Source organism: Ostrinia furnacalis, unplaced genomic scaffold (genome assembly GCF_004193835.3).
Source record: "Ostrinia furnacalis isolate ACB-3 unplaced genomic scaffold, ASM419383v2 OfSCF1433, whole genome shotgun sequence".
In the NCBI taxonomy this organism is placed as follows: Eukaryota; Metazoa; Arthropoda; class Insecta; order Lepidoptera; family Crambidae; genus Ostrinia; species Ostrinia furnacalis.
This window is the reverse complement of record NW_021131672.1, coordinates 196,023-215,988: the sequence shown is the minus strand read 5'-3', so window position 1 is coordinate 215,988 and position 19,966 is coordinate 196,023. Positions and strand designations below refer to the sequence as shown.

General features: G+C 42.4%; 1 protein-coding gene across 1 annotated transcript in view; it reads left to right on the top strand.

Annotated features, from left to right (window-relative positions):
* The window catches only part of MFS16 (major facilitator superfamily transporter 16), a 33,848-nt gene extending 14,174 nt beyond the window's left edge, over positions 1-19,674 (top strand). Inside the window, exons 7-20 of the mRNA XM_028304397.1 lie at positions 3,294-3,362; positions 4,027-4,071; positions 5,859-6,054; positions 7,650-7,798; positions 9,372-9,495; positions 11,850-11,923; positions 12,541-12,609; positions 13,418-13,462; positions 14,466-14,661; positions 15,381-15,533; positions 16,251-16,420; positions 17,473-17,596; positions 18,629-18,706; positions 19,537-19,674. Coding sequence (XP_028160198.1) covers positions 3,294-3,362; positions 4,027-4,071; positions 5,859-6,054; positions 7,650-7,798; positions 9,372-9,495; positions 11,850-11,923; positions 12,541-12,609; positions 13,418-13,462; positions 14,466-14,661; positions 15,381-15,533; positions 16,251-16,420; positions 17,473-17,596; positions 18,629-18,706; positions 19,537-19,652 — 1,608 coding nt within the window. The 3' untranslated portion in view covers positions 19,653-19,674. The remainder of the gene's footprint in view (positions 1-3,293; positions 3,363-4,026; positions 4,072-5,858; positions 6,055-7,649; positions 7,799-9,371; positions 9,496-11,849; positions 11,924-12,540; positions 12,610-13,417; positions 13,463-14,465; positions 14,662-15,380; positions 15,534-16,250; positions 16,421-17,472; positions 17,597-18,628; positions 18,707-19,536) is intronic.
* The last annotated feature ends 292 nt before the right edge of the window (positions 19,675-19,966 follow it).

Genomic DNA, 19,966 nt, shown 5'->3' with positions numbered 1-19,966 from the left:
TGATAGTGAATTGGGGAGTGGAGTTCAGTGGAGAATGATACTTTGTGGGCAAATGGGGATCTATGATAGTCAGTTGGTGAGCAGAGAATTGAGAATGTTAATGACTTTATAGATGTTCCATGATAGTGACGTTGGTAAATAGGGATATTATGATATTTGGTAACTTGGGTTGGGAAAGTTGGGTTGGGATGAGTAAGTTGGAATCCATGATAGTGAGTTGGTGAGTGGGGATCCACGATAGTGGGGTTTGTGATCTTAAAGTCAGTGAGTGGGGTCCATGATTCTGTGTTGGGGAATGGGGATCCACGATACTTAGTAGGGAAGATTTGTGATTGTGAGTTGGTGAGTAGGGATCCAAGATAGTAAGGGATCTATGAAAGTGATAAGAAGAGTGCTTGGGTATCCATTATACTTAATGGGTGTGTGGAGCTTTTAAAAGAGTCTTAATTNGTCCATCCGCCGTACAGCCCCGACCTAAGCCCTAATGATTTCTATACTTTCCCTAAAATAAAGAATAAATTGCGTGGTCAGAGATTTTCATCACCTGAAGAAGCTGTGGAAGCCTACAAAACGGCCATTTTGGAGACCCAAACTTCCGAATGCAATGGTTGCTTCAATTATTGGTTTCGTGTATGGAAAAATGTGTCAAAGTTCGCGGAGAATACTTTAAAAATCAATAAATACATTTTTAAATAGTAATGTTGTTTCACTTCCTTGATTCCCGAAATTTTCAGTGCCGCCCTCGTATGGTCCCCAGATTTTGATATGGTTATCGAGTGTCAGCCAACAGAACTCGAAATAATATTTAAATTACAGTAGCATTTTACCTCTAATAAGTCACATTGACCATTTTGAAACCTAGTAAGTCCATGCACTTACTAGGTTTTAAAATGGTCATTGTGACTTGCTAGGTTTTGATAATGGTTTTTGCAGATTTGAATTGAACTTACTAGGTTTTTAGCTACGCGTATTTCCGGTGTTAAGTGTAATAGAGCGATTTCTGTCTTCACATCCTGTGGAGACCTTCATTCTAAGGTGATTTATGACAAAAAACGAAAATCTGCAAAAGTGTCCCTTACTAGGTTCTTAAATGGTTCAGCCGAGCTAGTCTGTGATAAATAATTTCTCTCTTTTCATTCCCAGGCGCGCTCCTTGCAGCAGAATACGTGGAAACCAACTGGGCGTTGTCATTCATATACCCAGCGCTGGTCATGGGAGTGGTAGCACTCTTCGTATTCCTGTTCCTACCGCCAGAACCGAAGCACGTGGGCATCGTGCCGAGTTCGCCACCCAGCACGAGAGACTCGGTAAGTTAAGTGATAGTAGGTAAAGCCCGGTCCGTGAGCACGTAGAATTTTGTCCAATGACCCCAAGCTACCCATCCTTATCGCTCGCGCGTAATTATATTGCTGTCGCGACTGTGCGACGGGCGCCCGCAGTGAGTGTGCGAGCGCGACAAAATTCTACGTGATCACGGACCAGGCTTTAGGGAACCATGATAGTTTGTGAGTGGGGATCTATGATAGTGAGTTGGTGAGTGGGGGACCATGATAGTCAACTGATGAATGGTGATACGTGATAGTCACTTGGTGACTAGGGGATCCGTAATAGTGAGTTGGTGCGATCTATGATAGTGACTTAACCAGTGGGGTTCGATGATAGTGACGTTGGTGAGTAGATATTCATGATTCTTTATTAGAGAATAGGGATCCGCGATAGACAGTTGCAAATTTTGGCTTACGGTCCAGTATGTAATTTTATTAACACTTTTTCTTTACGATGAAGCCTAGACTGTAAACTGTTTTTATACCTATTACAAATAAATAAATAAATTGAGGATCCATGATTATGTGTCAGTGAGGAGATGCATGATAGTTGATTGATGAGTGGGGATCCAAGATAGTTGGGTATCCATCTAACAAGAGCTAGCACTGACTAGTTTCCATCTACCAAGAGCTGGTTGGAGAGTGTAGAAACCAACTGGGCGTTGTCATTCATATACCCAGTGAGTACCCAATGAGTCGGGGTCTGTTATAATGAGTCAGGGTCTGTAATAATGAGTTGGGGGTCTGAAATAGTGAGCTAAAGTTTGTTATAGTGCTGTGAAGTTTGTTATAGTGCTGTGAAGTTTGTTATAGTGAGCCAGTGTTGGTTATAGTGAGTCGAGAAGTGTTATAGTGACCCGTGTCTGTTACAGTGAGCTGAGGTTCTATGATAGTGAGTTAGTGACTGGGGATCTATGATAGTGAGTTAGTGATTCATCTATGATAGTCAGTTGAGTGGCGTTTCATGATAGTGACATTGGTAAATAGGGATGTATGATAGTTGTTAAGCGGGTATTTATTTTAGAGCTAGCACTGACTAGTTTCCATCTACCAAGAGCTAGTTGGAGTGTGTAGAAACCAACTGGGCGTTGTCATTCATATACCCAGCGCTGGTGATGGGAGTGGTGGCGCTGTTTGTGTTCCTGTTCCTACCGCCAGAACCGAAACACGTGGGCATCGTGCCGAGTTCGCCGCCCAGTACGAGAGACTCGGTGAGTGGGGGACTGTTATAATGAGTCGAGGTCTGTTATAGTGAGTCGAGGTCTATTATAGTGAGTCGAGGACTGTTATAGTAAGTCGGGGTCTGTTATAATGAGTTGGGGGTCTGAAATAGTGAGCTAAAGTTTGTTATAGTGCTTTGAAGTTTGTTATAGTGAGCCAATGTTTGTTATAGGTAGTGAGTCGAGAAGTGTTATAGTGACCCGTGTCTGTTACAGTGAGCTGAGGTTCTATGATAGTGAGTTGGTGAGTGGGAAAACATGGTTAATAATGGGGAGCTATGATAGTGGGGATCTACGATAGTTAGGAGAGGGGGTCCAAGATAGTCAGCTGTGGTCCGTGGTCTATGATGATAAGTGGGGATCTGTGTTGTTGAGTCAGGATTTATGATAGTGAGTTGTCGTTAAACTGATGATTGAAGATGTATGATTATCTCACTATTAGTGAGTTAATTCGTTGGGGATCTATGATGATCAGTGGGTAGTGAGTGGGGTTCTATGATAGTGAGTTGGTGGTGAGTAAGGATGTATGATAGTGAGTTTGTGAGTGGGAAAATATAAAAGTGATTTGGTGAGAGCGGGACCCATGATTTTTTTTTTTATTATTATAGCTTTGTATTCCACATTTTTACATTTTCATTCAATTAATCTGTATCTCTTGTTTGTGGCCTCACTTGGGTAAAAGCCTCCTCCATCCCTTGACCCATGATAATGAGCCTTAAATAACATTAACATTTGATTACTATTACAGCCGTCTAGACAGTCCCGTTCCGACGACGAAGAAGAGCCAGAGCCCGCTCAAGTGATAGTCGGTGATCAGGTGAGTACTCATTATTGTCGGTAGCAATTATAACATCGGTTGGAGTTTCTAAATTTAACCTTTAACCGACTTCAACAAAAGGAAGAGGTTCTCAATTCGGTTGGTTTTGAGGTACTATACATTTATTAGCACGTACGATAAAATATGTTATGCCCCAAAATTAACAATTTCTTTAACTAATCTTAAACCTTAGACTCAATTCAAAACGCATAAAAATTTTCTAAAAACATTAATAGTAGTTTAAAATGGAACAATAACGTAATGTGCTCAAGAATTTATTTTCAAAATACTGATGTTATTACAAAAAACTTAAACCGACGTTAAACACGGGTTTAAAGTCCCATTTCCATACTAAATGCTAATTTAAACTAGTGTTTAACGTCTATTTAACTTTTTGTAATAAACCCCACATAGTTTTGTTGTAAGAAGATGCGCATCTGGATACAATTAATCGATGATTAATAATTAACTGCATGCCCAAGCAACTGCACTGACAACGCCACTCTTGTGGTGGAGTTTTGGGCTGACACTGTGTAGGTTTGTTGTCGAAGAATAATTAACTAACTTTAGGTAACTTAACTAAAGGATCTAATAACTATTCATTAAGGAACTGCACTTGCATGTATTGCTCCCGCACCTCACTAACAGCATGTGTTGGTTGCAGACGGCGAGCCTCCGGCCTAACAGGCACTCGGCCAACAACCCACCGGTGAGTCACCAGTTCACTCACTCACTCATTCACTAATTCATTCACTCACTTGGGACTTTCTCAATTTTTTACCATGCTCCCAATCTTGTTTCACCACACTTACGCCCGTATTCACAAACGATACTTGCTTAAGTGAAGCAGCAAATCGAACGCACAGCGTTGAATAGAGCTCTGTGATTGGTTAATGTGTCACGCTGTGCGTCCACGCGCACTGTGCGGCCTCATAGTAATGTTTGTGAATACAGAGGTAAATCTATTTTCACGGCTACTTGGCCAGTAACTCACTCACTTGGTCAATCTCATTCATACTGATTTTACATACACACTCAGCTGTCATTCAAAAATGTCTTACGTCAGTTTTCACGAACGATACTTGCTTAAGTGAAGCAGCAAATCGAACGCACAGCGTTGAATAGAGCTCTGTGATTGGTTCATATGGCACCCTGTGCGTCCACGCGCTCTGTGACACCTCATAGTAATGTTTGTGAATACGGACGTTAATCTACTTTCACGGCTACTTGGCCAGTAACTCACTCACTTGGTCGTTCTCATTCATTCTGGTATTACATACATTCACTCAGCTGTCATTCAAAAATGTCTTAGACATTATACAGGGCATGTCATTATCAACAGCCCTTTACAGTCTACTGCTGGACTATGAGCCTCTATAGTGGAGGGTTTTGCCATAATCCCCACGCTTGGCAGGCGGGTTGGAGATCGCAGTTTAAAAGATGATGTTTTTCAGAGAGCGCTGCTGCCCGTTCTCTGTTTGATGTGTAGTCCCTAAGTCTCTCGCGGGAAGAGTAGGGGTTGGTGACAAATGTATTCTACTCTGCCGTCACTGCACGGCTGTCATGTCATACCAACCTGAAAAGTTTTTTTAAACATAAAAACTTAAAAAACACAGACCTATACAAACAGATATTTTAAATTATATTTCAGTACTCATCAGAAGACGCTACAGAAAGCACAGCGCTGCTCTCTCGCCGTCCGTCCCACTCGCACGGCAGTAGTGCCGTCTCGCTCTCGCGCGCGCTATCCTAACGTTACATTACATAGAAATGCTCGAGAAAATGCTCTAGCTAGAGTAGAGATGAGACGTATTTACTAGAACAGATCCACACACTAGGTATTTTATAGTACTAGGCGGCACCTATTCCAATTTTTTAAATACTTGATCCACCAAGTATTTTATAAATTACACGATTTCCGACCCTACCGTCAAAGTAATAGAGGTTATTAGTGCGTAATCCGTAGTCGTGTATTACGCGCACCTAGTATTTCTCGCTGAGCTTATGTGCGAACGTAGAGATTCACTCCGTCTCTGTCTGACCAAACAAATTTGAGCGCGACGAAGCAAACGCACACAAACGTAGTCAAACCATATTCATGAAAATAAGAAAAAATATGTTAATATTTTTATGAAATTGATATCTTTTAAATACGCCAACTTTTAAGTTGACAGTTCTAAGCCTGTTGAAGTATGAAGGGAGGAATTATTATTATTCAATTTCAAATTGCATTATTCATACTACGGTTGTATCTTTTAAAAAAAATGTATTTTAAAGTTATATTAGGTACGTGGATTAGTCCGCACTAGTCGCGTCAAGTATGCTAAAGTACTACGTACTAGGTGGAATAGGTATTTGGATCGAGTATTAATAAATACTAGGAATAGGTGCACCTAGTATCAAATTTACCTAGTATAACCCATCTCTAAGCTAGAGTAGCCTATGTCTCCACATTATACAAATCAGAAGAAAAGTCTTGTTTTTATTTATTTTCAGTACTCATCAGAAGACGCTACAGAAAGCACAGCGCTGCTCTCTCGTCGTCCGTCCCACTCGCACGGCAGTAGCGCCGTCTCGCTCTCGCGCGCGCTATCCATACCGGGCGTGATGGAATTCTCTCTCTCTCTCTTCTTCGCGAAGCTCGTCAGCTATACGTTCTTGTATTGGCTGCCTATGTATATTAAGTCTAGCAGTGAGTATGCTTTGATATTAGAGTATTTGACATTAATATCTATGTATTACAATTTTTTTGAGCTGTCAAAACATGAATTTTCATCAATTTTGTATCTCACGAGCTGTGCGTCGTGCTTTTACAAAAATTAAAAACTACTAGATTTTTAAAAGTCGGATCTGTCAACAGCACTAGAGTAGGGGTGATTCACTGTTTGTACTCCGAATGAGTGCCGTGACGTCACCGATTAATGGCGCGAAATATTTGTTATCCGCAACTTTAGGGTCCTGTAACTTCTTTATTTGTAGAGATATTTTCATGATTGTTTCACAATTATTATCTTACACGTGTTTTCATGCGATGGCCAAGTCAATATATTTATGTAAAACGTTAAAGATTTCCTGGCCTGGACTTGGTATTACATGGATCTCACAACTTTTTACCGTAGAACAACTGAGTTGCGAGACTTGGTTTTTTTGACAAGTATTGTTTTTGATGGGATCTCATTTCTTTTTGTATTTTGTAGACAGCAGTTATGTATCTAGAAAACTGGACCGAAATTTAAAAATTTTACTCGACTTGGCGGTTGCACTACCGTGCCCCCAAATATTTTAGTTTTTCCTTGATTCATACACCAAACACTACTTATATTCCAAATTTGAAGCTTCTAGGTCTGCTAGAAGTGCCTTAGAGTTTTGATGATCGGTGAGTCAGTGAGTGAGTCAGTGAGTGAGTCAGTGAGTGACAAAATTAAGTAACTTTGACCCGTTATAATTCTTAAACTACTGGTTCAAATTGAATGAAATTTTAAATATACCGTGTCTTTACAATGCCTGCATAGCTAATGAAAATTCAGCCTTCTAGTTTTATCCACAACGAAGTTACAGGCGGTCGAAAATGGCCTGAATTGCTTCGAGAAAAGGATGGTACGGCCGTGCCGCTTTTTTGCTCGACTTGGTGGGGGCACTGCCGTGCCCCCAGATTATTTAGTGCGATGGCCAAGTCAATAATTTATGTAAAACGTTAAAGATTTCCTGGCCTGGACTTGGTATTACATGGATCTCACAACTTTTTACCGTAGAACAACTGAGTTGCGAGACTTGGTTTTTTTGACAAGTATTGTTTTTGATGGGATTAGTTTTACTTATATTAAAATTCTCAAGTTTCATTAATAGAAAAAAATGTTAAAATTCTCCATTGTACAATAGCAACGCGATTGTAAAGCCAACCAATGACAGCGCCGCGTTATTATGCATCTGGCACAGTTTCCATACATTAGTCGCGAATTAGCAACCGGTCTCTAAGATCCATTGATGCTTATGTGTATGAGGTTAGAGTTGACTATCGAATGGCAGGTACACAGTGTAACGAAAAGACGTATGTTATACAGTGTGTTTGGGATAGGGCTAGCGATAATTTAAGGCGATGTTGTGATGAAGTGAAGCCCTATCCCAAACACACTGTATACGGCGATTTCATTGGGACTGGTTTTACAATGCTAAATTTTTTTAGCTACTCATTCAATGAATGAGACGGTTCGTAGTCTATTATAAACATAACATCCATAATCATAACAACTTTGACGGATTGTTAACACTTTAACTGCCTCTCCACAGCGCACCTAACTCCCAAGCAGTCAGCCGACCTAAGCACAGTGTTTGATGTGGGCGGCATCGTGGGCGCCATCGCGGCTGGCCTTCTGGCCGACCGCAGCCGCAGCCCTGCTACTGTGTGCGCTGCTTTTTACGTGCTGTGCGCGCCCGCGGTAAGTGTATTACTCAGTTAAAGGAGGCAATATAGCCAGTCCCTTTGTGGTGAGGATTCTGGGTGAAGCCCGCTTCACCCTTCGGCCTGATCATCACTTTCTGTCAGGTGAGATGCAGGCCAATAGTTTCTTCGTTGTGGATAACAAGAAACTATCATTAGTATCATGAGCACCCGAGATAGTTGGTGAGTGGGTATCCATGATAGTCAGTTGGTGAGAGGAGACCCATGATAGTGAGTTAGGGGGGATCCGAGATAGTTAGTTGGTGAGTGGGAATCTATGATAGCCAGTTTGTGAGAGGGGGAACCATGATAGCTGGTAAGTGGGGACCCATGATAGTGAGTTAGAGGGGATCCGAGATAGTTAGTTGGTGAGTGGGAATCTATGATAGCCAGTTTGTGAGAGGGGGAACCATGATAGCTGGTAAGTGGGGACCCATGATAGTGAGTTAGAGGGGATCCGAGATAGTTAGTTGGTGAGTGGGAATCTATGATAGCCAGTTTGTGAGGGGACCTATGATAGTGAGTTGATGTGTGGGGGTCTATGATAGTGAGTTAGAGAGTGGGGATCCATGATAGTCAGTTCCTAAGTGGACCTATGATAGTAAGTTGCTAAGTGGACCCATGATAGTCAGTTGGTGAGTAGGGATCATAGCACGAGTAGGCAGCCACATCCGCAATGCTACCTCCCAAGCAGTCAGCCGATCTAAGCACAGTGTTTGACATCGGCGGCATCGTGGGCGCCATCGCGGCCGGGCTGCTGGCCGACCGCAGCCGCAGCCCTGCCACTGTGTGCGCGGCGTTCTACGTGCTGTGCGCTCCTGCGGTGAGTGTTATCATCATTATCATCGTCACCATCATCATCATTGATAGACACGCCATCGCGGCTGGACTGTTTGCTAACACTGTGTGTGCGGGGTAGAAGAAGAAGAAGACTCCTGCGGTGAGTGTCTAAACAGTGATACTGACAGAGACCCGGCGAGTTGGGAGTCTATGATAGTGAGTGATTAATGGTGGTGAGTTGGTTTGTGGGGATCCATGATAGTGAGTTAGTAAGTGGGGGCCAGTGATAGTTGGTGAGTGGGAATCCGTGATAGTGAGTTGGTGGAGACCCATGATAGTCAGTTGCTGAGTCGCGAAACATGATAGTGAGGTGGGCCCAGTGATAGTTCGTGAGTTGGGATCCATGATAGTTAGTTGGTGAGTGGAACCCATGATAGTGGTTGGTGAGTGGGCACCCATAAATAATTGGTAAGTGGGAACCCATGATAGTCAGTTGACTCCCCGCAGGGGATGCATGGTAGTAAGTTCGTGAACAGTGGCCATCGTTATCATCATCTTATACAGGGCAACGCCTTAACTTAGTGTAGGTACTGTTAGGATCTTTTGTGATGTTTGATAGTGAGGTAGTGAGTAGGTGAGATCCATGATAGTAAGTTGGTGAGATCTATGATAGTTTGTAAGTGGGACCCTAGATAGTTGGTGACCTGAGAGCTGGGAAGCTATAAAGCACCTAAAAGTTTAATTGTAAATGTAATAAATATTTTTAGTATGACTAAACTATTTTTTCACAGCTACTGGTGTACCAGCGATGGGGCGCCACATCGTACGGAACCAACGTGGCGCTCCTAATAGTAGGTGGCGCCTTAGTCAACGGGCCCTATGCGCTCATTACCACTGCAGTCAGCGCCGAACTAGGTGAGTGGCTCGTGTAGTGTATAAAGTCCGGTCGCCGAGCCGATAGAATTTCGTCCAAGGACCCCAAGCTACACATCTTTATCACTCGCACGTAATTATATTGCTGTCGCGCTCGCATACTCACTGCAGCCGCTCGTCGTGGTTTGTACTATGAACCACTGAGCAACCCTAGTAAGCAAGCTGTGTAGTTTGTACTTTATGATCGTTTCATCCACGAAGACGGGCCCAACCATTCTTCCGCTAATATTTGAGTGTTATCGGTACACGCTGTCATCCATGAGTACTACAATAATGCCGCTCGGATTGCTCGGATCAAACTTTCCGCACCCCGCGCGACTGAGACTAAACATTGGTGGGGGGTACAAATCACTGAGCTAACTAGGGTTGCTCAGTGATTTGTACTATTAACCACTGAGCAAGCAAGCTTGTGTAGTTTGCACTTTAAGCTAGTGAGCTGAATGGCTCGTCTGATGTCACTGCTAGGTGAGTGTCTTGTGTAGCTCGTAAGCTCCCAAAGTAGCGCTCGTAGTAGGCGGCATCACCTGTCGCGTAGTGGGAAATTAATAAATAATGAACACTAGCGTACACAGATAAAATTACGGTTTATTACTTTTACAAAAATATGAGGGCGGGGTTCGGATGCCCGACTGTGGGTATGCTTTCGCGGTCCGTGACTTCCCTGGCGAGGGCGGCCGAAGGTAGATGGTGGCCGTAGGTGCTGGACGTAGTCGCTGTCAGCTGGAGGCGCCTTGGATCTTGAGCCGCAGATGGTACGCGTTTGCCTCCGCGTTAGTCCCCAAATTCGATCCCTGGGAACGAACATTCCAGCTTAAGCCACTTCCGGTCTCAACATCCGGAGACTGCAACCATCGTCAAACCAAGCCAAGAAAGTCGAGCCTAAGTAAGTAGGATAGCAGGCGAAGTGGCGATGAATGCAATCAGATCGGAGTTTACAAACACAGCATAATTAAAATGAAGTAAATAATATTATGATTTATTATTAGGTACGCCAAATGCTTTAAATTAACAATTTGTATGAATAATTACGCCAATAGCGAATAATTACTATCTAATCTCTGCTAAGGGAAATTTATGACATAATTAGGTTTTCAACAAAGCTGGATAGATAGGCACTAACTAATCGCAACTTGTAGTTACATTATCTGCTTAAAACTAAAGCGAAAGAAGAAATACTTGTTCATCACTTACCCTATCGGGGATGTATTCACTACACAGTTTTATCGTACTTATTTATGAAACGACTACTAATTTTATTGTACTTTATAAGTTTGTATTTAGTGCATTTGCACTACATACTATAAATTATTTGAAATAGAATCGGCGCGGCGGCGATAGGCAGGTACGCGGCCGTACTTTTCAAGTTGGTTTGTCGAAATGAAGCCGGGGAGACGTGCCCTGGCCGACGATTTTTAAAGGTCAAACGGCTTTAGGCGCCGCCCATTAAAATCATACGATGTTTTTGACCAATGCCCAGACGCAAAGGATTGAAGAGAAAGCTGCTTAGGGTCCCGCGCGACCGATAAACGAACCATTAGCAAGGTCACTGTAATATTGATCTATTTTATTTTAAGCTAGTTTTAAGTGATTTATGTAATTATTTGTTTTGTAAATGTTATTTATTTAGTGATAAGAATAAAATCTTGTTTACAGTTTTTTGTTGTTTTATGTATTTGATAGTTTTAGTTATTTTTGTTCATTATTACGTTAATTTAACTATACTTTATTTGTACAAAAATCAATAAATGTAATTATGTGACGTATAACGTTACACACCACAGAAGTTACCGCCGAGCTAGGTGAGTGGCTCGTGTAGTGTATACCACTGAGTAGTGTATATAACTAGGGTTGCGCAGTGGTTTGTAATATGATACAATTAGGGTTGCTCAGTGGTTTCTAATATGAACTAACTAGGGTTGCTCAGTGGTTTGTAATATGAACTAACTAGGGTTGCTCAGTGGTTTGTAATATGAACTAACTAGGGTTGCTCAGTGGTTTGTAATATGAACTAACTAGGGTTGCTCAGTGGTTTGTTATATGAACTAACTAGGGTTGCTCAGTGGTTTGTACTATGAACTTACTAGGGTTGCTTCTAGTGGTACGGGGTGCGCTCGTCAACGGGCCCTACGCACTAATTACCACAGCAGTTAGCGCTGAACTAGGTCAGTAGTTTGTGTTAATTGTACTGTAACCACTGAGCTAGCTGAGTTTGCTCAGTGGTATGTAGTTTGAAACTAGCCATATTTTATGCGTTTGACGTAACGCAAATACTCGTATGTTGTACATTGTATGTATGTATTCGCATGTAAATAAATGAATTGAACTTTTTTCTTCAGGTACCCACAGTTGCCTGGCTGGTAATGCCCAAGCTTTAGCTACCGTCACTGCCATTATTGACGGGACTGGGAGTGTCGGTGAGTTGATTTAATATCAATCAATATTAAAGTAAAAATTACGTTGTCTAGTAGACCTTTTTTATCGATGAGAGTATTATNTATTATTTATTACTGACGGGATTGCTACCATGTATACCTTAGTTTTGAGTTTCCGATATTTCGGCACTGTTGCAAGCGCCATGGTCACGGAGTACCTGAAGAAACTTGCGGGTAATGGCAATCGTAATAATAGACTGCGAAAGAGGGTAGACCAATAATGTCTGCCCATAACATCTCACAGCAAGTTTCTTCAGTTACTCCGTTGCGACAGTGCCGAAATATCGGAAACTCAAAACTAAGGTACATGGTAGCAATCCCGTCAGTAATAATAATTATGTTAGTGACCATGAAAGTTTAAAACAATACACTCGTATATTCGTACTTCATGTTCATTAATATTAAAGTTATGAAAATAAAAAATAACAGTATCAAGATCGTTTAATCCAATTTCCTCAGTATGGCACTCAACAAAGTTTATTTTCTATAACTCAAAGGTGACTGACTGACTGACATAGTGATCTATCAACGCACAGCCCAAATCACTGGACGGATCGGGCTGAAAANTCTCCTTTGAATTTGATTTCTTTTACAGCCGTCTAGACAGTCCCGGTCCGACGACGAAGAAGACCCGGAGCCCGCTCAAGTGATAGTCGGTGATCAGGTAAGTACTCATTATTGTCGGTAGCAATTATGACATCGGTTGGAGTTTCTAAATTAAACCTTTAACCGACTTCAACAAAAGGAAGAGGTTCTCAATTCGGTTGGTTTTGAGGTACTATACATTTATTATTTGATCTAATGATTATAGCACGTACGATAAAATATGTTATGCCACAATATTAACAATTTCTTTTACTAATCTCAAACCTTAGACTCAATTCAAAACGCATGAAAATTTTCTAATAACATCGACAATAGTAGTAACTTATGTAACAATAACATAATGTGCTCAAGAATTTATTTTCAAAATACTGATGTTATTACAAAAAACTTAAACCGACGTTAAACACGGGTTTAAAGTCCCATTTCCATACTAAATGCTAATTTAAACTAGTGTTTAACGTCTATTTAACTTTTTGTAATAAACCCCACATTGTTTTGTGGTAAGAAGATGCGCATCTGGATATAATTAATGATTAACTAACTAAAGCCCGGTCTGTGAGCACGTAGAATTTCGTCCAATGACCCCAAGCTACCCATCCTTATAGCTCGCGCGTAATTATATTACTGTCGCGACTGTGCGGTGCGACGGGCGCCCGCAGTGAGTGTGCGAGCGCGACAGCAACATAATTACGCGCGAACGATAAGGATGGGTAGCTTGGGGTCATTGGACAAAATTCTACGTGCTCACGGACCAGACTAATATACATAGAGTAACTTAATGAAAGGAACTTTTAACTTTATGCGCTATCGGACAGCACTTGCATGTATTGCTCCCGCACCTGACTAACAGCATGTGTTGGTTGCAGACGGCGAGCCTCCGGCCTAACAGGCACTCGGCCAACAACCCACCGGTGAGTCACCAGTTCACTCACTCACTCACTCAATCACTAATTCATTCACTCACTTGGGACTTTCTCAATTGACCATGCTCCCAATCTTGTTTCACCACACTTTCGCCCGTATTCACAAACGATACTTGCTTAAGTGAAGCAGCAAATCGAACGCACAGCTTTTAAACTTCCGCGTTCCATTTCAATTAAACACCGGATTCCACACTGGTGACAATTTAAATCCGTCCTCCCGATTGAAATTTTTATGTTTTTTAATTTCAATCGCTTCTCGAACTATCCTAGTGTGATAATGCCGATCAGTGGAGAGGATAAGCCGTGAGTACATAATGTAACTCATTAATAAACGTCGCGTTAAGACCCGTGTCTTACTATTTTAATCTAACGCACAGCGTTGAATAGAGCTCTGTGATTGGTTAATGTGTCACGCTGTGCGTCCACGCGCACTGTGCGGCCTCGTAGTAATGTTTGTGAATACGGACGTAAATCTATTTTCACGGGCACTTGGCCAGTAACTCACTCACTTGGTCAATCTCATTCATACTGATTTTACATACACACTCAGCTGTCATTCAAAAATGTCTTACGTCAGTTTTCACAAACAATGCTTGCTTAAGTGAAGCAGAAAATCGCACGCACAGCGTTGAATAAAGCTCGTGTGATTGTTTCATATGTCACCCTGTGCGTCCACGCGCTGTGAGACCTCATAGTAATGTTTGTGAATACGGGCGTTAGACATTATACACGGCATGTCATACCAACCTGAAGAGTTTTTAAACATAAAAACTTAAAAAACACAGACCACAAACAGATATTTTAAATTATAAATAATAAATAAATAAATAAATCTTTGGACAATTTCACACAGCGCCAGCTAGCCCCAAAGTAAGCAACTTAATGCTTGTGTTATGGGTGCTAGCTTAACGGATATACTACTAATATATTTTTTAATACATACATATTATAGATAGTAACACCCTTTTAATAATAATTAATTATATTTCAGTACTCATCAGAAGACGCCACAGAAAGCACAGCGCTGCTCTCTCGTCGTCCGTCCCACTCGCACGGCAGTAGCGCCGTCTCACTCTCGCGCGCGCTATCCATACCGGGCGTGATGGAATTCTCTCTCTCTCTCTTCTTCGCGAAGCTCGTCAGCTATACGTTCTTGTATTGGCTGCCTATGTATATTAAGTCTAGCAGTGAGTATTCTTTGGTATTGTTATTAAAATATTTGAAACTACTAATCTATTGACGTATTGTTTATTTGCTGTCAAAACGTAATTCCGTATGGAAATATAAATTCCTGAAGTCACAAATCATATTTCGCTAACGCAATATTTGGCTGTCTATTTTCAATTTCAAAAGTTGTAGTTGATTGAAAATTGACAATTAAGTTTAGAATAAAGCGTTTGCATTGAGCCTTATTTTCGTGTTTCATGTTTGTGGTTCGAATTTTGCCGCATCACTGTAGGTATTGTTAATTATGAAAAATCTAAAACGTTAAAATAACGGTATTGTTGTGGCCAATGAGATGCTGTCATTGTGACATTGACAATACGTCAATGTCACACTAGGATAAAACGTCAGAATAGAGGGACGCGCTTTTGTGCTAACTCTAAGTGATGAATTGTATCTAAAATAAGGCAATATAATGTGAAAGTCGAGTATTCAGTGTTTTATTTATGAGAATAGATCGACCGGCCTTTAATAGTACAAATATGGTTTGCGACGCCGCGCGCCGTCTCGCTCAATCGAAGTGCGGTGCGGCGCCGGAACACACCGTCTGGCATATCATTGATTTTTATATGCAGGACGCCGCAGCGACACCGCTCCGTGACCGCACCGTACCGTGTGGCTTCTCCCTCAGGCATTGACTAAGTTATGCTGGACCTAAAACCTATAATATTTATATCCGCAGCGCACCTAACCCCCAAGCAGTCAGCGGACCTAAGCACGGTGTTCGATGTCGGCGGCATCGTGGGCGCCATCACAGCCGGGCTGCTGGCCGACCGCAGCCGCAGCCCTGCCACTGTGTGCGCGGCGTTCTACGTGCTGTGCGCGCCCGCGGTGAGTGTCTAAACGGTGATACTAATAATAATAATAATATAATAAATCTTTCGACAATTTCACACAGCGCCAGCTAGCCCCAAAGTAAGCAACTCAATGCTTGTGTTATGGGTGCTAGCTTAACGGATATACTACTTATATACTTTTTTTTTTTTTTTATTAAATACATACATATTATACATATTTACACCCAGACCCGTCACAGAAATTAAAATTCATCATTTCAATTTCTGCCCGGCCGGGAATCGAACCCGGGACCTCTCGGCATAGTAGTCCGTTCTGAACCACTACACCAAACGGCCGACAACGGCCGATACTGACACTGATGTCACCACTGAGTCATTAATGATTGTGAGTTATTAATTACCAACTCACTATCATTAATCACTCTCCTACTTACGTAGGGATCTATGATAGTGAGATGGTGAGTGGGGATAAATGACAGTGAGTGACCCATGATAGTGAGGTGAGTGAAAGTCTATGATAGTTAATGAGTGGGGATCCATGATAGTTGGTAAGTAGAGGTTTATGATATTTAGTGAGCGGGACCCGAGATATTTAGTGAGAGGGGGACCCATGATAGTCAGCTGATGAGGACTCATGATAGTTAGCGAGTTCAGATTCATGATAGTGAGTTGCTGAGTGGGCAAACTATTCACTATGAGTTGCTAAGTAGACCCAAGATAGTCAGTTGGTGAGTAAGGATCAATGATCATCACAGCACGAGTAGACAGCCACACCCACAATCTAACCCCCAAGCAGTCAGCGGACCTAAGCACGGTGTTCGATGTCGGCGGCATCGTGGGCGCCATCGCGGCCGGGCTGCTGGCCGACCGCAGCCGCAGCCCTGCCACTGTGTGCGCGGGGTTCTACGTGCTGTGCGCGCCCGCGGTGAGTATATTATCACTATCATCGTCACCATCATCATCATAGATAGACATGCCATCACGGCTGGGCTGTTAGCTAACACTGTGTGTGCGGGGTTCTACGTGCTGTGTACTCCTGCAGTGAGTGTCTAAACGGTGGTACTGAAAGAGATACGGTGACTTGGGAGTCTATGCTAGTGAGTGGGGATCCATGATAGTTAATGGGGTTGCATGATCGTCAGTTAGTAAGTAGAGATTTATGTAAGTGAGGGGGGGGGGGATTCCGAGATATTTAGTGAGAGGGGGACCCATGATAGTCAGTTTAAGAAGGGACCCATGATAGTGAGTTAGGGGGGATCCGAGATAGTTGGTGAGTAAGGATCTGTGATAGTCAGTTGGTGAGAGGGGAGGGGACCCATGATAGTTGGTAAGTGGGGACCCATGATAGTTGGTAAGTGGGGACCCATGATAGTTGGTAAGTGGGGACCCATGATAGTGAGTTGTTGAGTGGAGATCTATGATAGTTAGTGCGGGTCCCCCAGACCCAAGATACTCAGTTGGTACCAGTGATAGATAGTTGGTGAGTGGGGATTCATGATATTCAGTTGGTGAGTGGACGGACACCCATGATAGTCAGTTGGTGAGTGAACATCCATGATATTCAGTTGGTGAGTGGTAATCCAGTTGGTGAGTGGTAATCCAGTTGCTGAGTGGACCCATGATAGTTGGTGAGAGGGGGCTCATGTTAGTCAGTTGATGGGTGGGGAATCCCATGGCCATCGTCATCATCTTATACAGGGCAACGCCTTAACGTAGTGCACTGTTAGGATCTTTTGTGATGTTTGATAGTGAGGTGAGGGGATCCATGATAGTGAGTTGGTGAGATCTATGATAGTTTGTAAGTGGAACCCTAGATAGTTGGTGACCTGAGAGCTGGGAAGCTATAAAGCACCTAAAAGTTTAATTGTAAATGTAATAAATATTAAGCTGCATGTGTCAAACAAGGCTGTATGTTTCTTTAATAAAGATAAATAAATAAAATAAAATTTTTAGTATGACTAAACTATTTTTCTATAGCTACTGGTGTACCAGCGCTGGGGCGCTACGTCGTACGCGACCAACGTGGCGCTTTTAATCGTAGGGGGCGCCTTAGTCAACGGGCCCTACGCGCTCATCACCACAGCAGTTAGCGCCGAGCTAGGTGAGTATCTTGTATAGTGTATACCACTGAGCAACCCTAGCAAGCTGTGTAGTTTGTACTTTATGATCTTTTCATCCACGATGACGCGCCCCACCATTCTTCCGCTAATATTTGAGTGTTATCGGTACACGCTAAATCCACACGCACACTTCAATAATGCCTTACGGATTGCTCGGATCACACTCCCCGCACCCCGCGCTTCCCTCGACTAAAAATTGGTGGGGGATACAAATCAAATCAAATCAAAATATTCTTTATTTGTTTAGACTAATTAAATTAGTTCTTGCAAATCGTCAAATGCTCTTAAGGAGCCTATACATGTCTCATTCTTTTTTGCCCTACCAGCGCTTCGAGACAAACATTTAACAATCACTGAGCTAACTAGGGTTGCTCAGTGGTTTGTGCTATGAACCACTAAGCAACCCTAGCAAGCAAACTTACGTAGGTTGTACTTTAAGATAGTGAGCTGAATGGCTCGTCTAATGTCACTGCTAGGTGAGCGTCTTGTGTAGCTCGTAAGCTCCCAAAGTAGCGCTCGTAGTAGGCGGCATCACCACAGAAGTTACCGCCGAGCTAGATGAGTGGCTCGTGTAGTGTATACCACTGAGCTAACTAGGGTTGCTCAGTGGTTTGTAATATGAACTAACTAGGGTTGCTCAGTGGTTTGTAATATGAACTAACTAGGGTTGCTCAGTGGTTTGTAATATGAACTAACTAGGGTTGCTCAGTGGTTTGTTATATGAACTAACTAGGGTTGCTCAGTGGTTTGTACTATGAACTTACTAGGGTTGCTTCTAGTGGTACGGGGTGCGCTCGTCAACGGGCCCTACGCACTAATTACCACAGCAGTTAGCGCTGAACTAGGTCAGTAGTTTGTGTTAATTGTACTGTAACCACTGAGCTAGCCGAGTTTGCTCAGTGGTATGTAGTTTGAAACTAGCCATATTTTATGCGTTTGACATAACGCAAATATGTTGTACATTGTATGTAGGTATTCGCATGTAAATAAATGAATTGAACTTTTTTCTTCAGGTACCCACAGTTGCCTGGCTGGTAATGCCCAAGCTTTAGCTACCGTCACTGCCATTATTGACGGGACTGGGAGTGTCGGTGAGTTGATTTAATATCAATCAATATTAAAGTAAAAATTACGTTGTCTAGTAGACCATTTTTTATCGATGAGAGTATTATCACGGCGCGCATCCTAGCTAAAGATGAGACGTATTTACTAGAACAGATCCACACACTAGGTATTTTACAGTACTAGGCGGCACCTATTCCAATTTTTTAAATACTTGATCCACCTAGTATTTTATAAATTACACGATTTCCGACCCTACCATCAAAGTAATAGAGGTTATTATTGCGTAATCCGTAGTCGTGTATTACGCGCACCTAGTATTTCTCGCTAGGCTTATGTGCGAACGTAGAGATTCACTCCGTCTCTGTCTGACCAAACAAATTTGAGCGCGACGAAGCAAACGCACACAAACGTAGTCAAACCATTTATATTTTTATGAAATTGATATTTTTAAATACGCCAACTAAGCCTGTTGAAGTATGAAGGGAGGATATCAATCAATCAACAGCCAGTAAAAACATTATTATTCAATTTCAAATTGCATTATTCATACTACGGTTGTATCTTTTCAAAGAAAATTGTATTTTAAAGTCATACTTGACGCGACTAGTGCGGACTAATCCACGTAATATTATTACGTGGATTAGTCCGCACTAGTCGCGTCAAGTATGCTAAATTACTACGTACTAGGTGGAATAGGTATTTGGACCAAGTATTAATAAATACTAGGAATAGGTGCACCTAGTATCAAATTTACCTAGTATAACCCATCTCTAATCCTAGCCCGCTTGAAGTAATTCGTATTTTTAAAGATATACATAAATTAAAATATGTTTGACTGTGCATTGTTTTGGGGCAGGCGCGGCGCTGGGACCAATGCTAGCGGGAGTGGTGTCATCAACAGGCGACTGGTCGCGCGTGTTCTACATGCTCATCGCCTGTGACGCGCTCGCGTTGCTACTACTGCTCAGGTAAAGACTCCTTCCCACGGCGATCCAGTTTGCAGGAACCAGTTATCTGCACGCGTTGGTGTGGCTGAAGCATATCATCATCATCATCATCATCTCAGCCATAGGACGACCACTGCTGAACATAGGCCTCCCCCAATGCTTTCTATGCTGCCCGGTTGGTAGCGGCCTGCGTCCAGCGATACGCGGCCTCCACTCCAGAACCTTGCTGCCTCAGTTCTGCGTACTATGTGCCCTGCCCATTGCCACTTTAGCTTGCTAATCCGTCGGGCTATGTCAGCGTGAAGCATAGTAATGCAGTAATCCGCTGGCACTAAAATA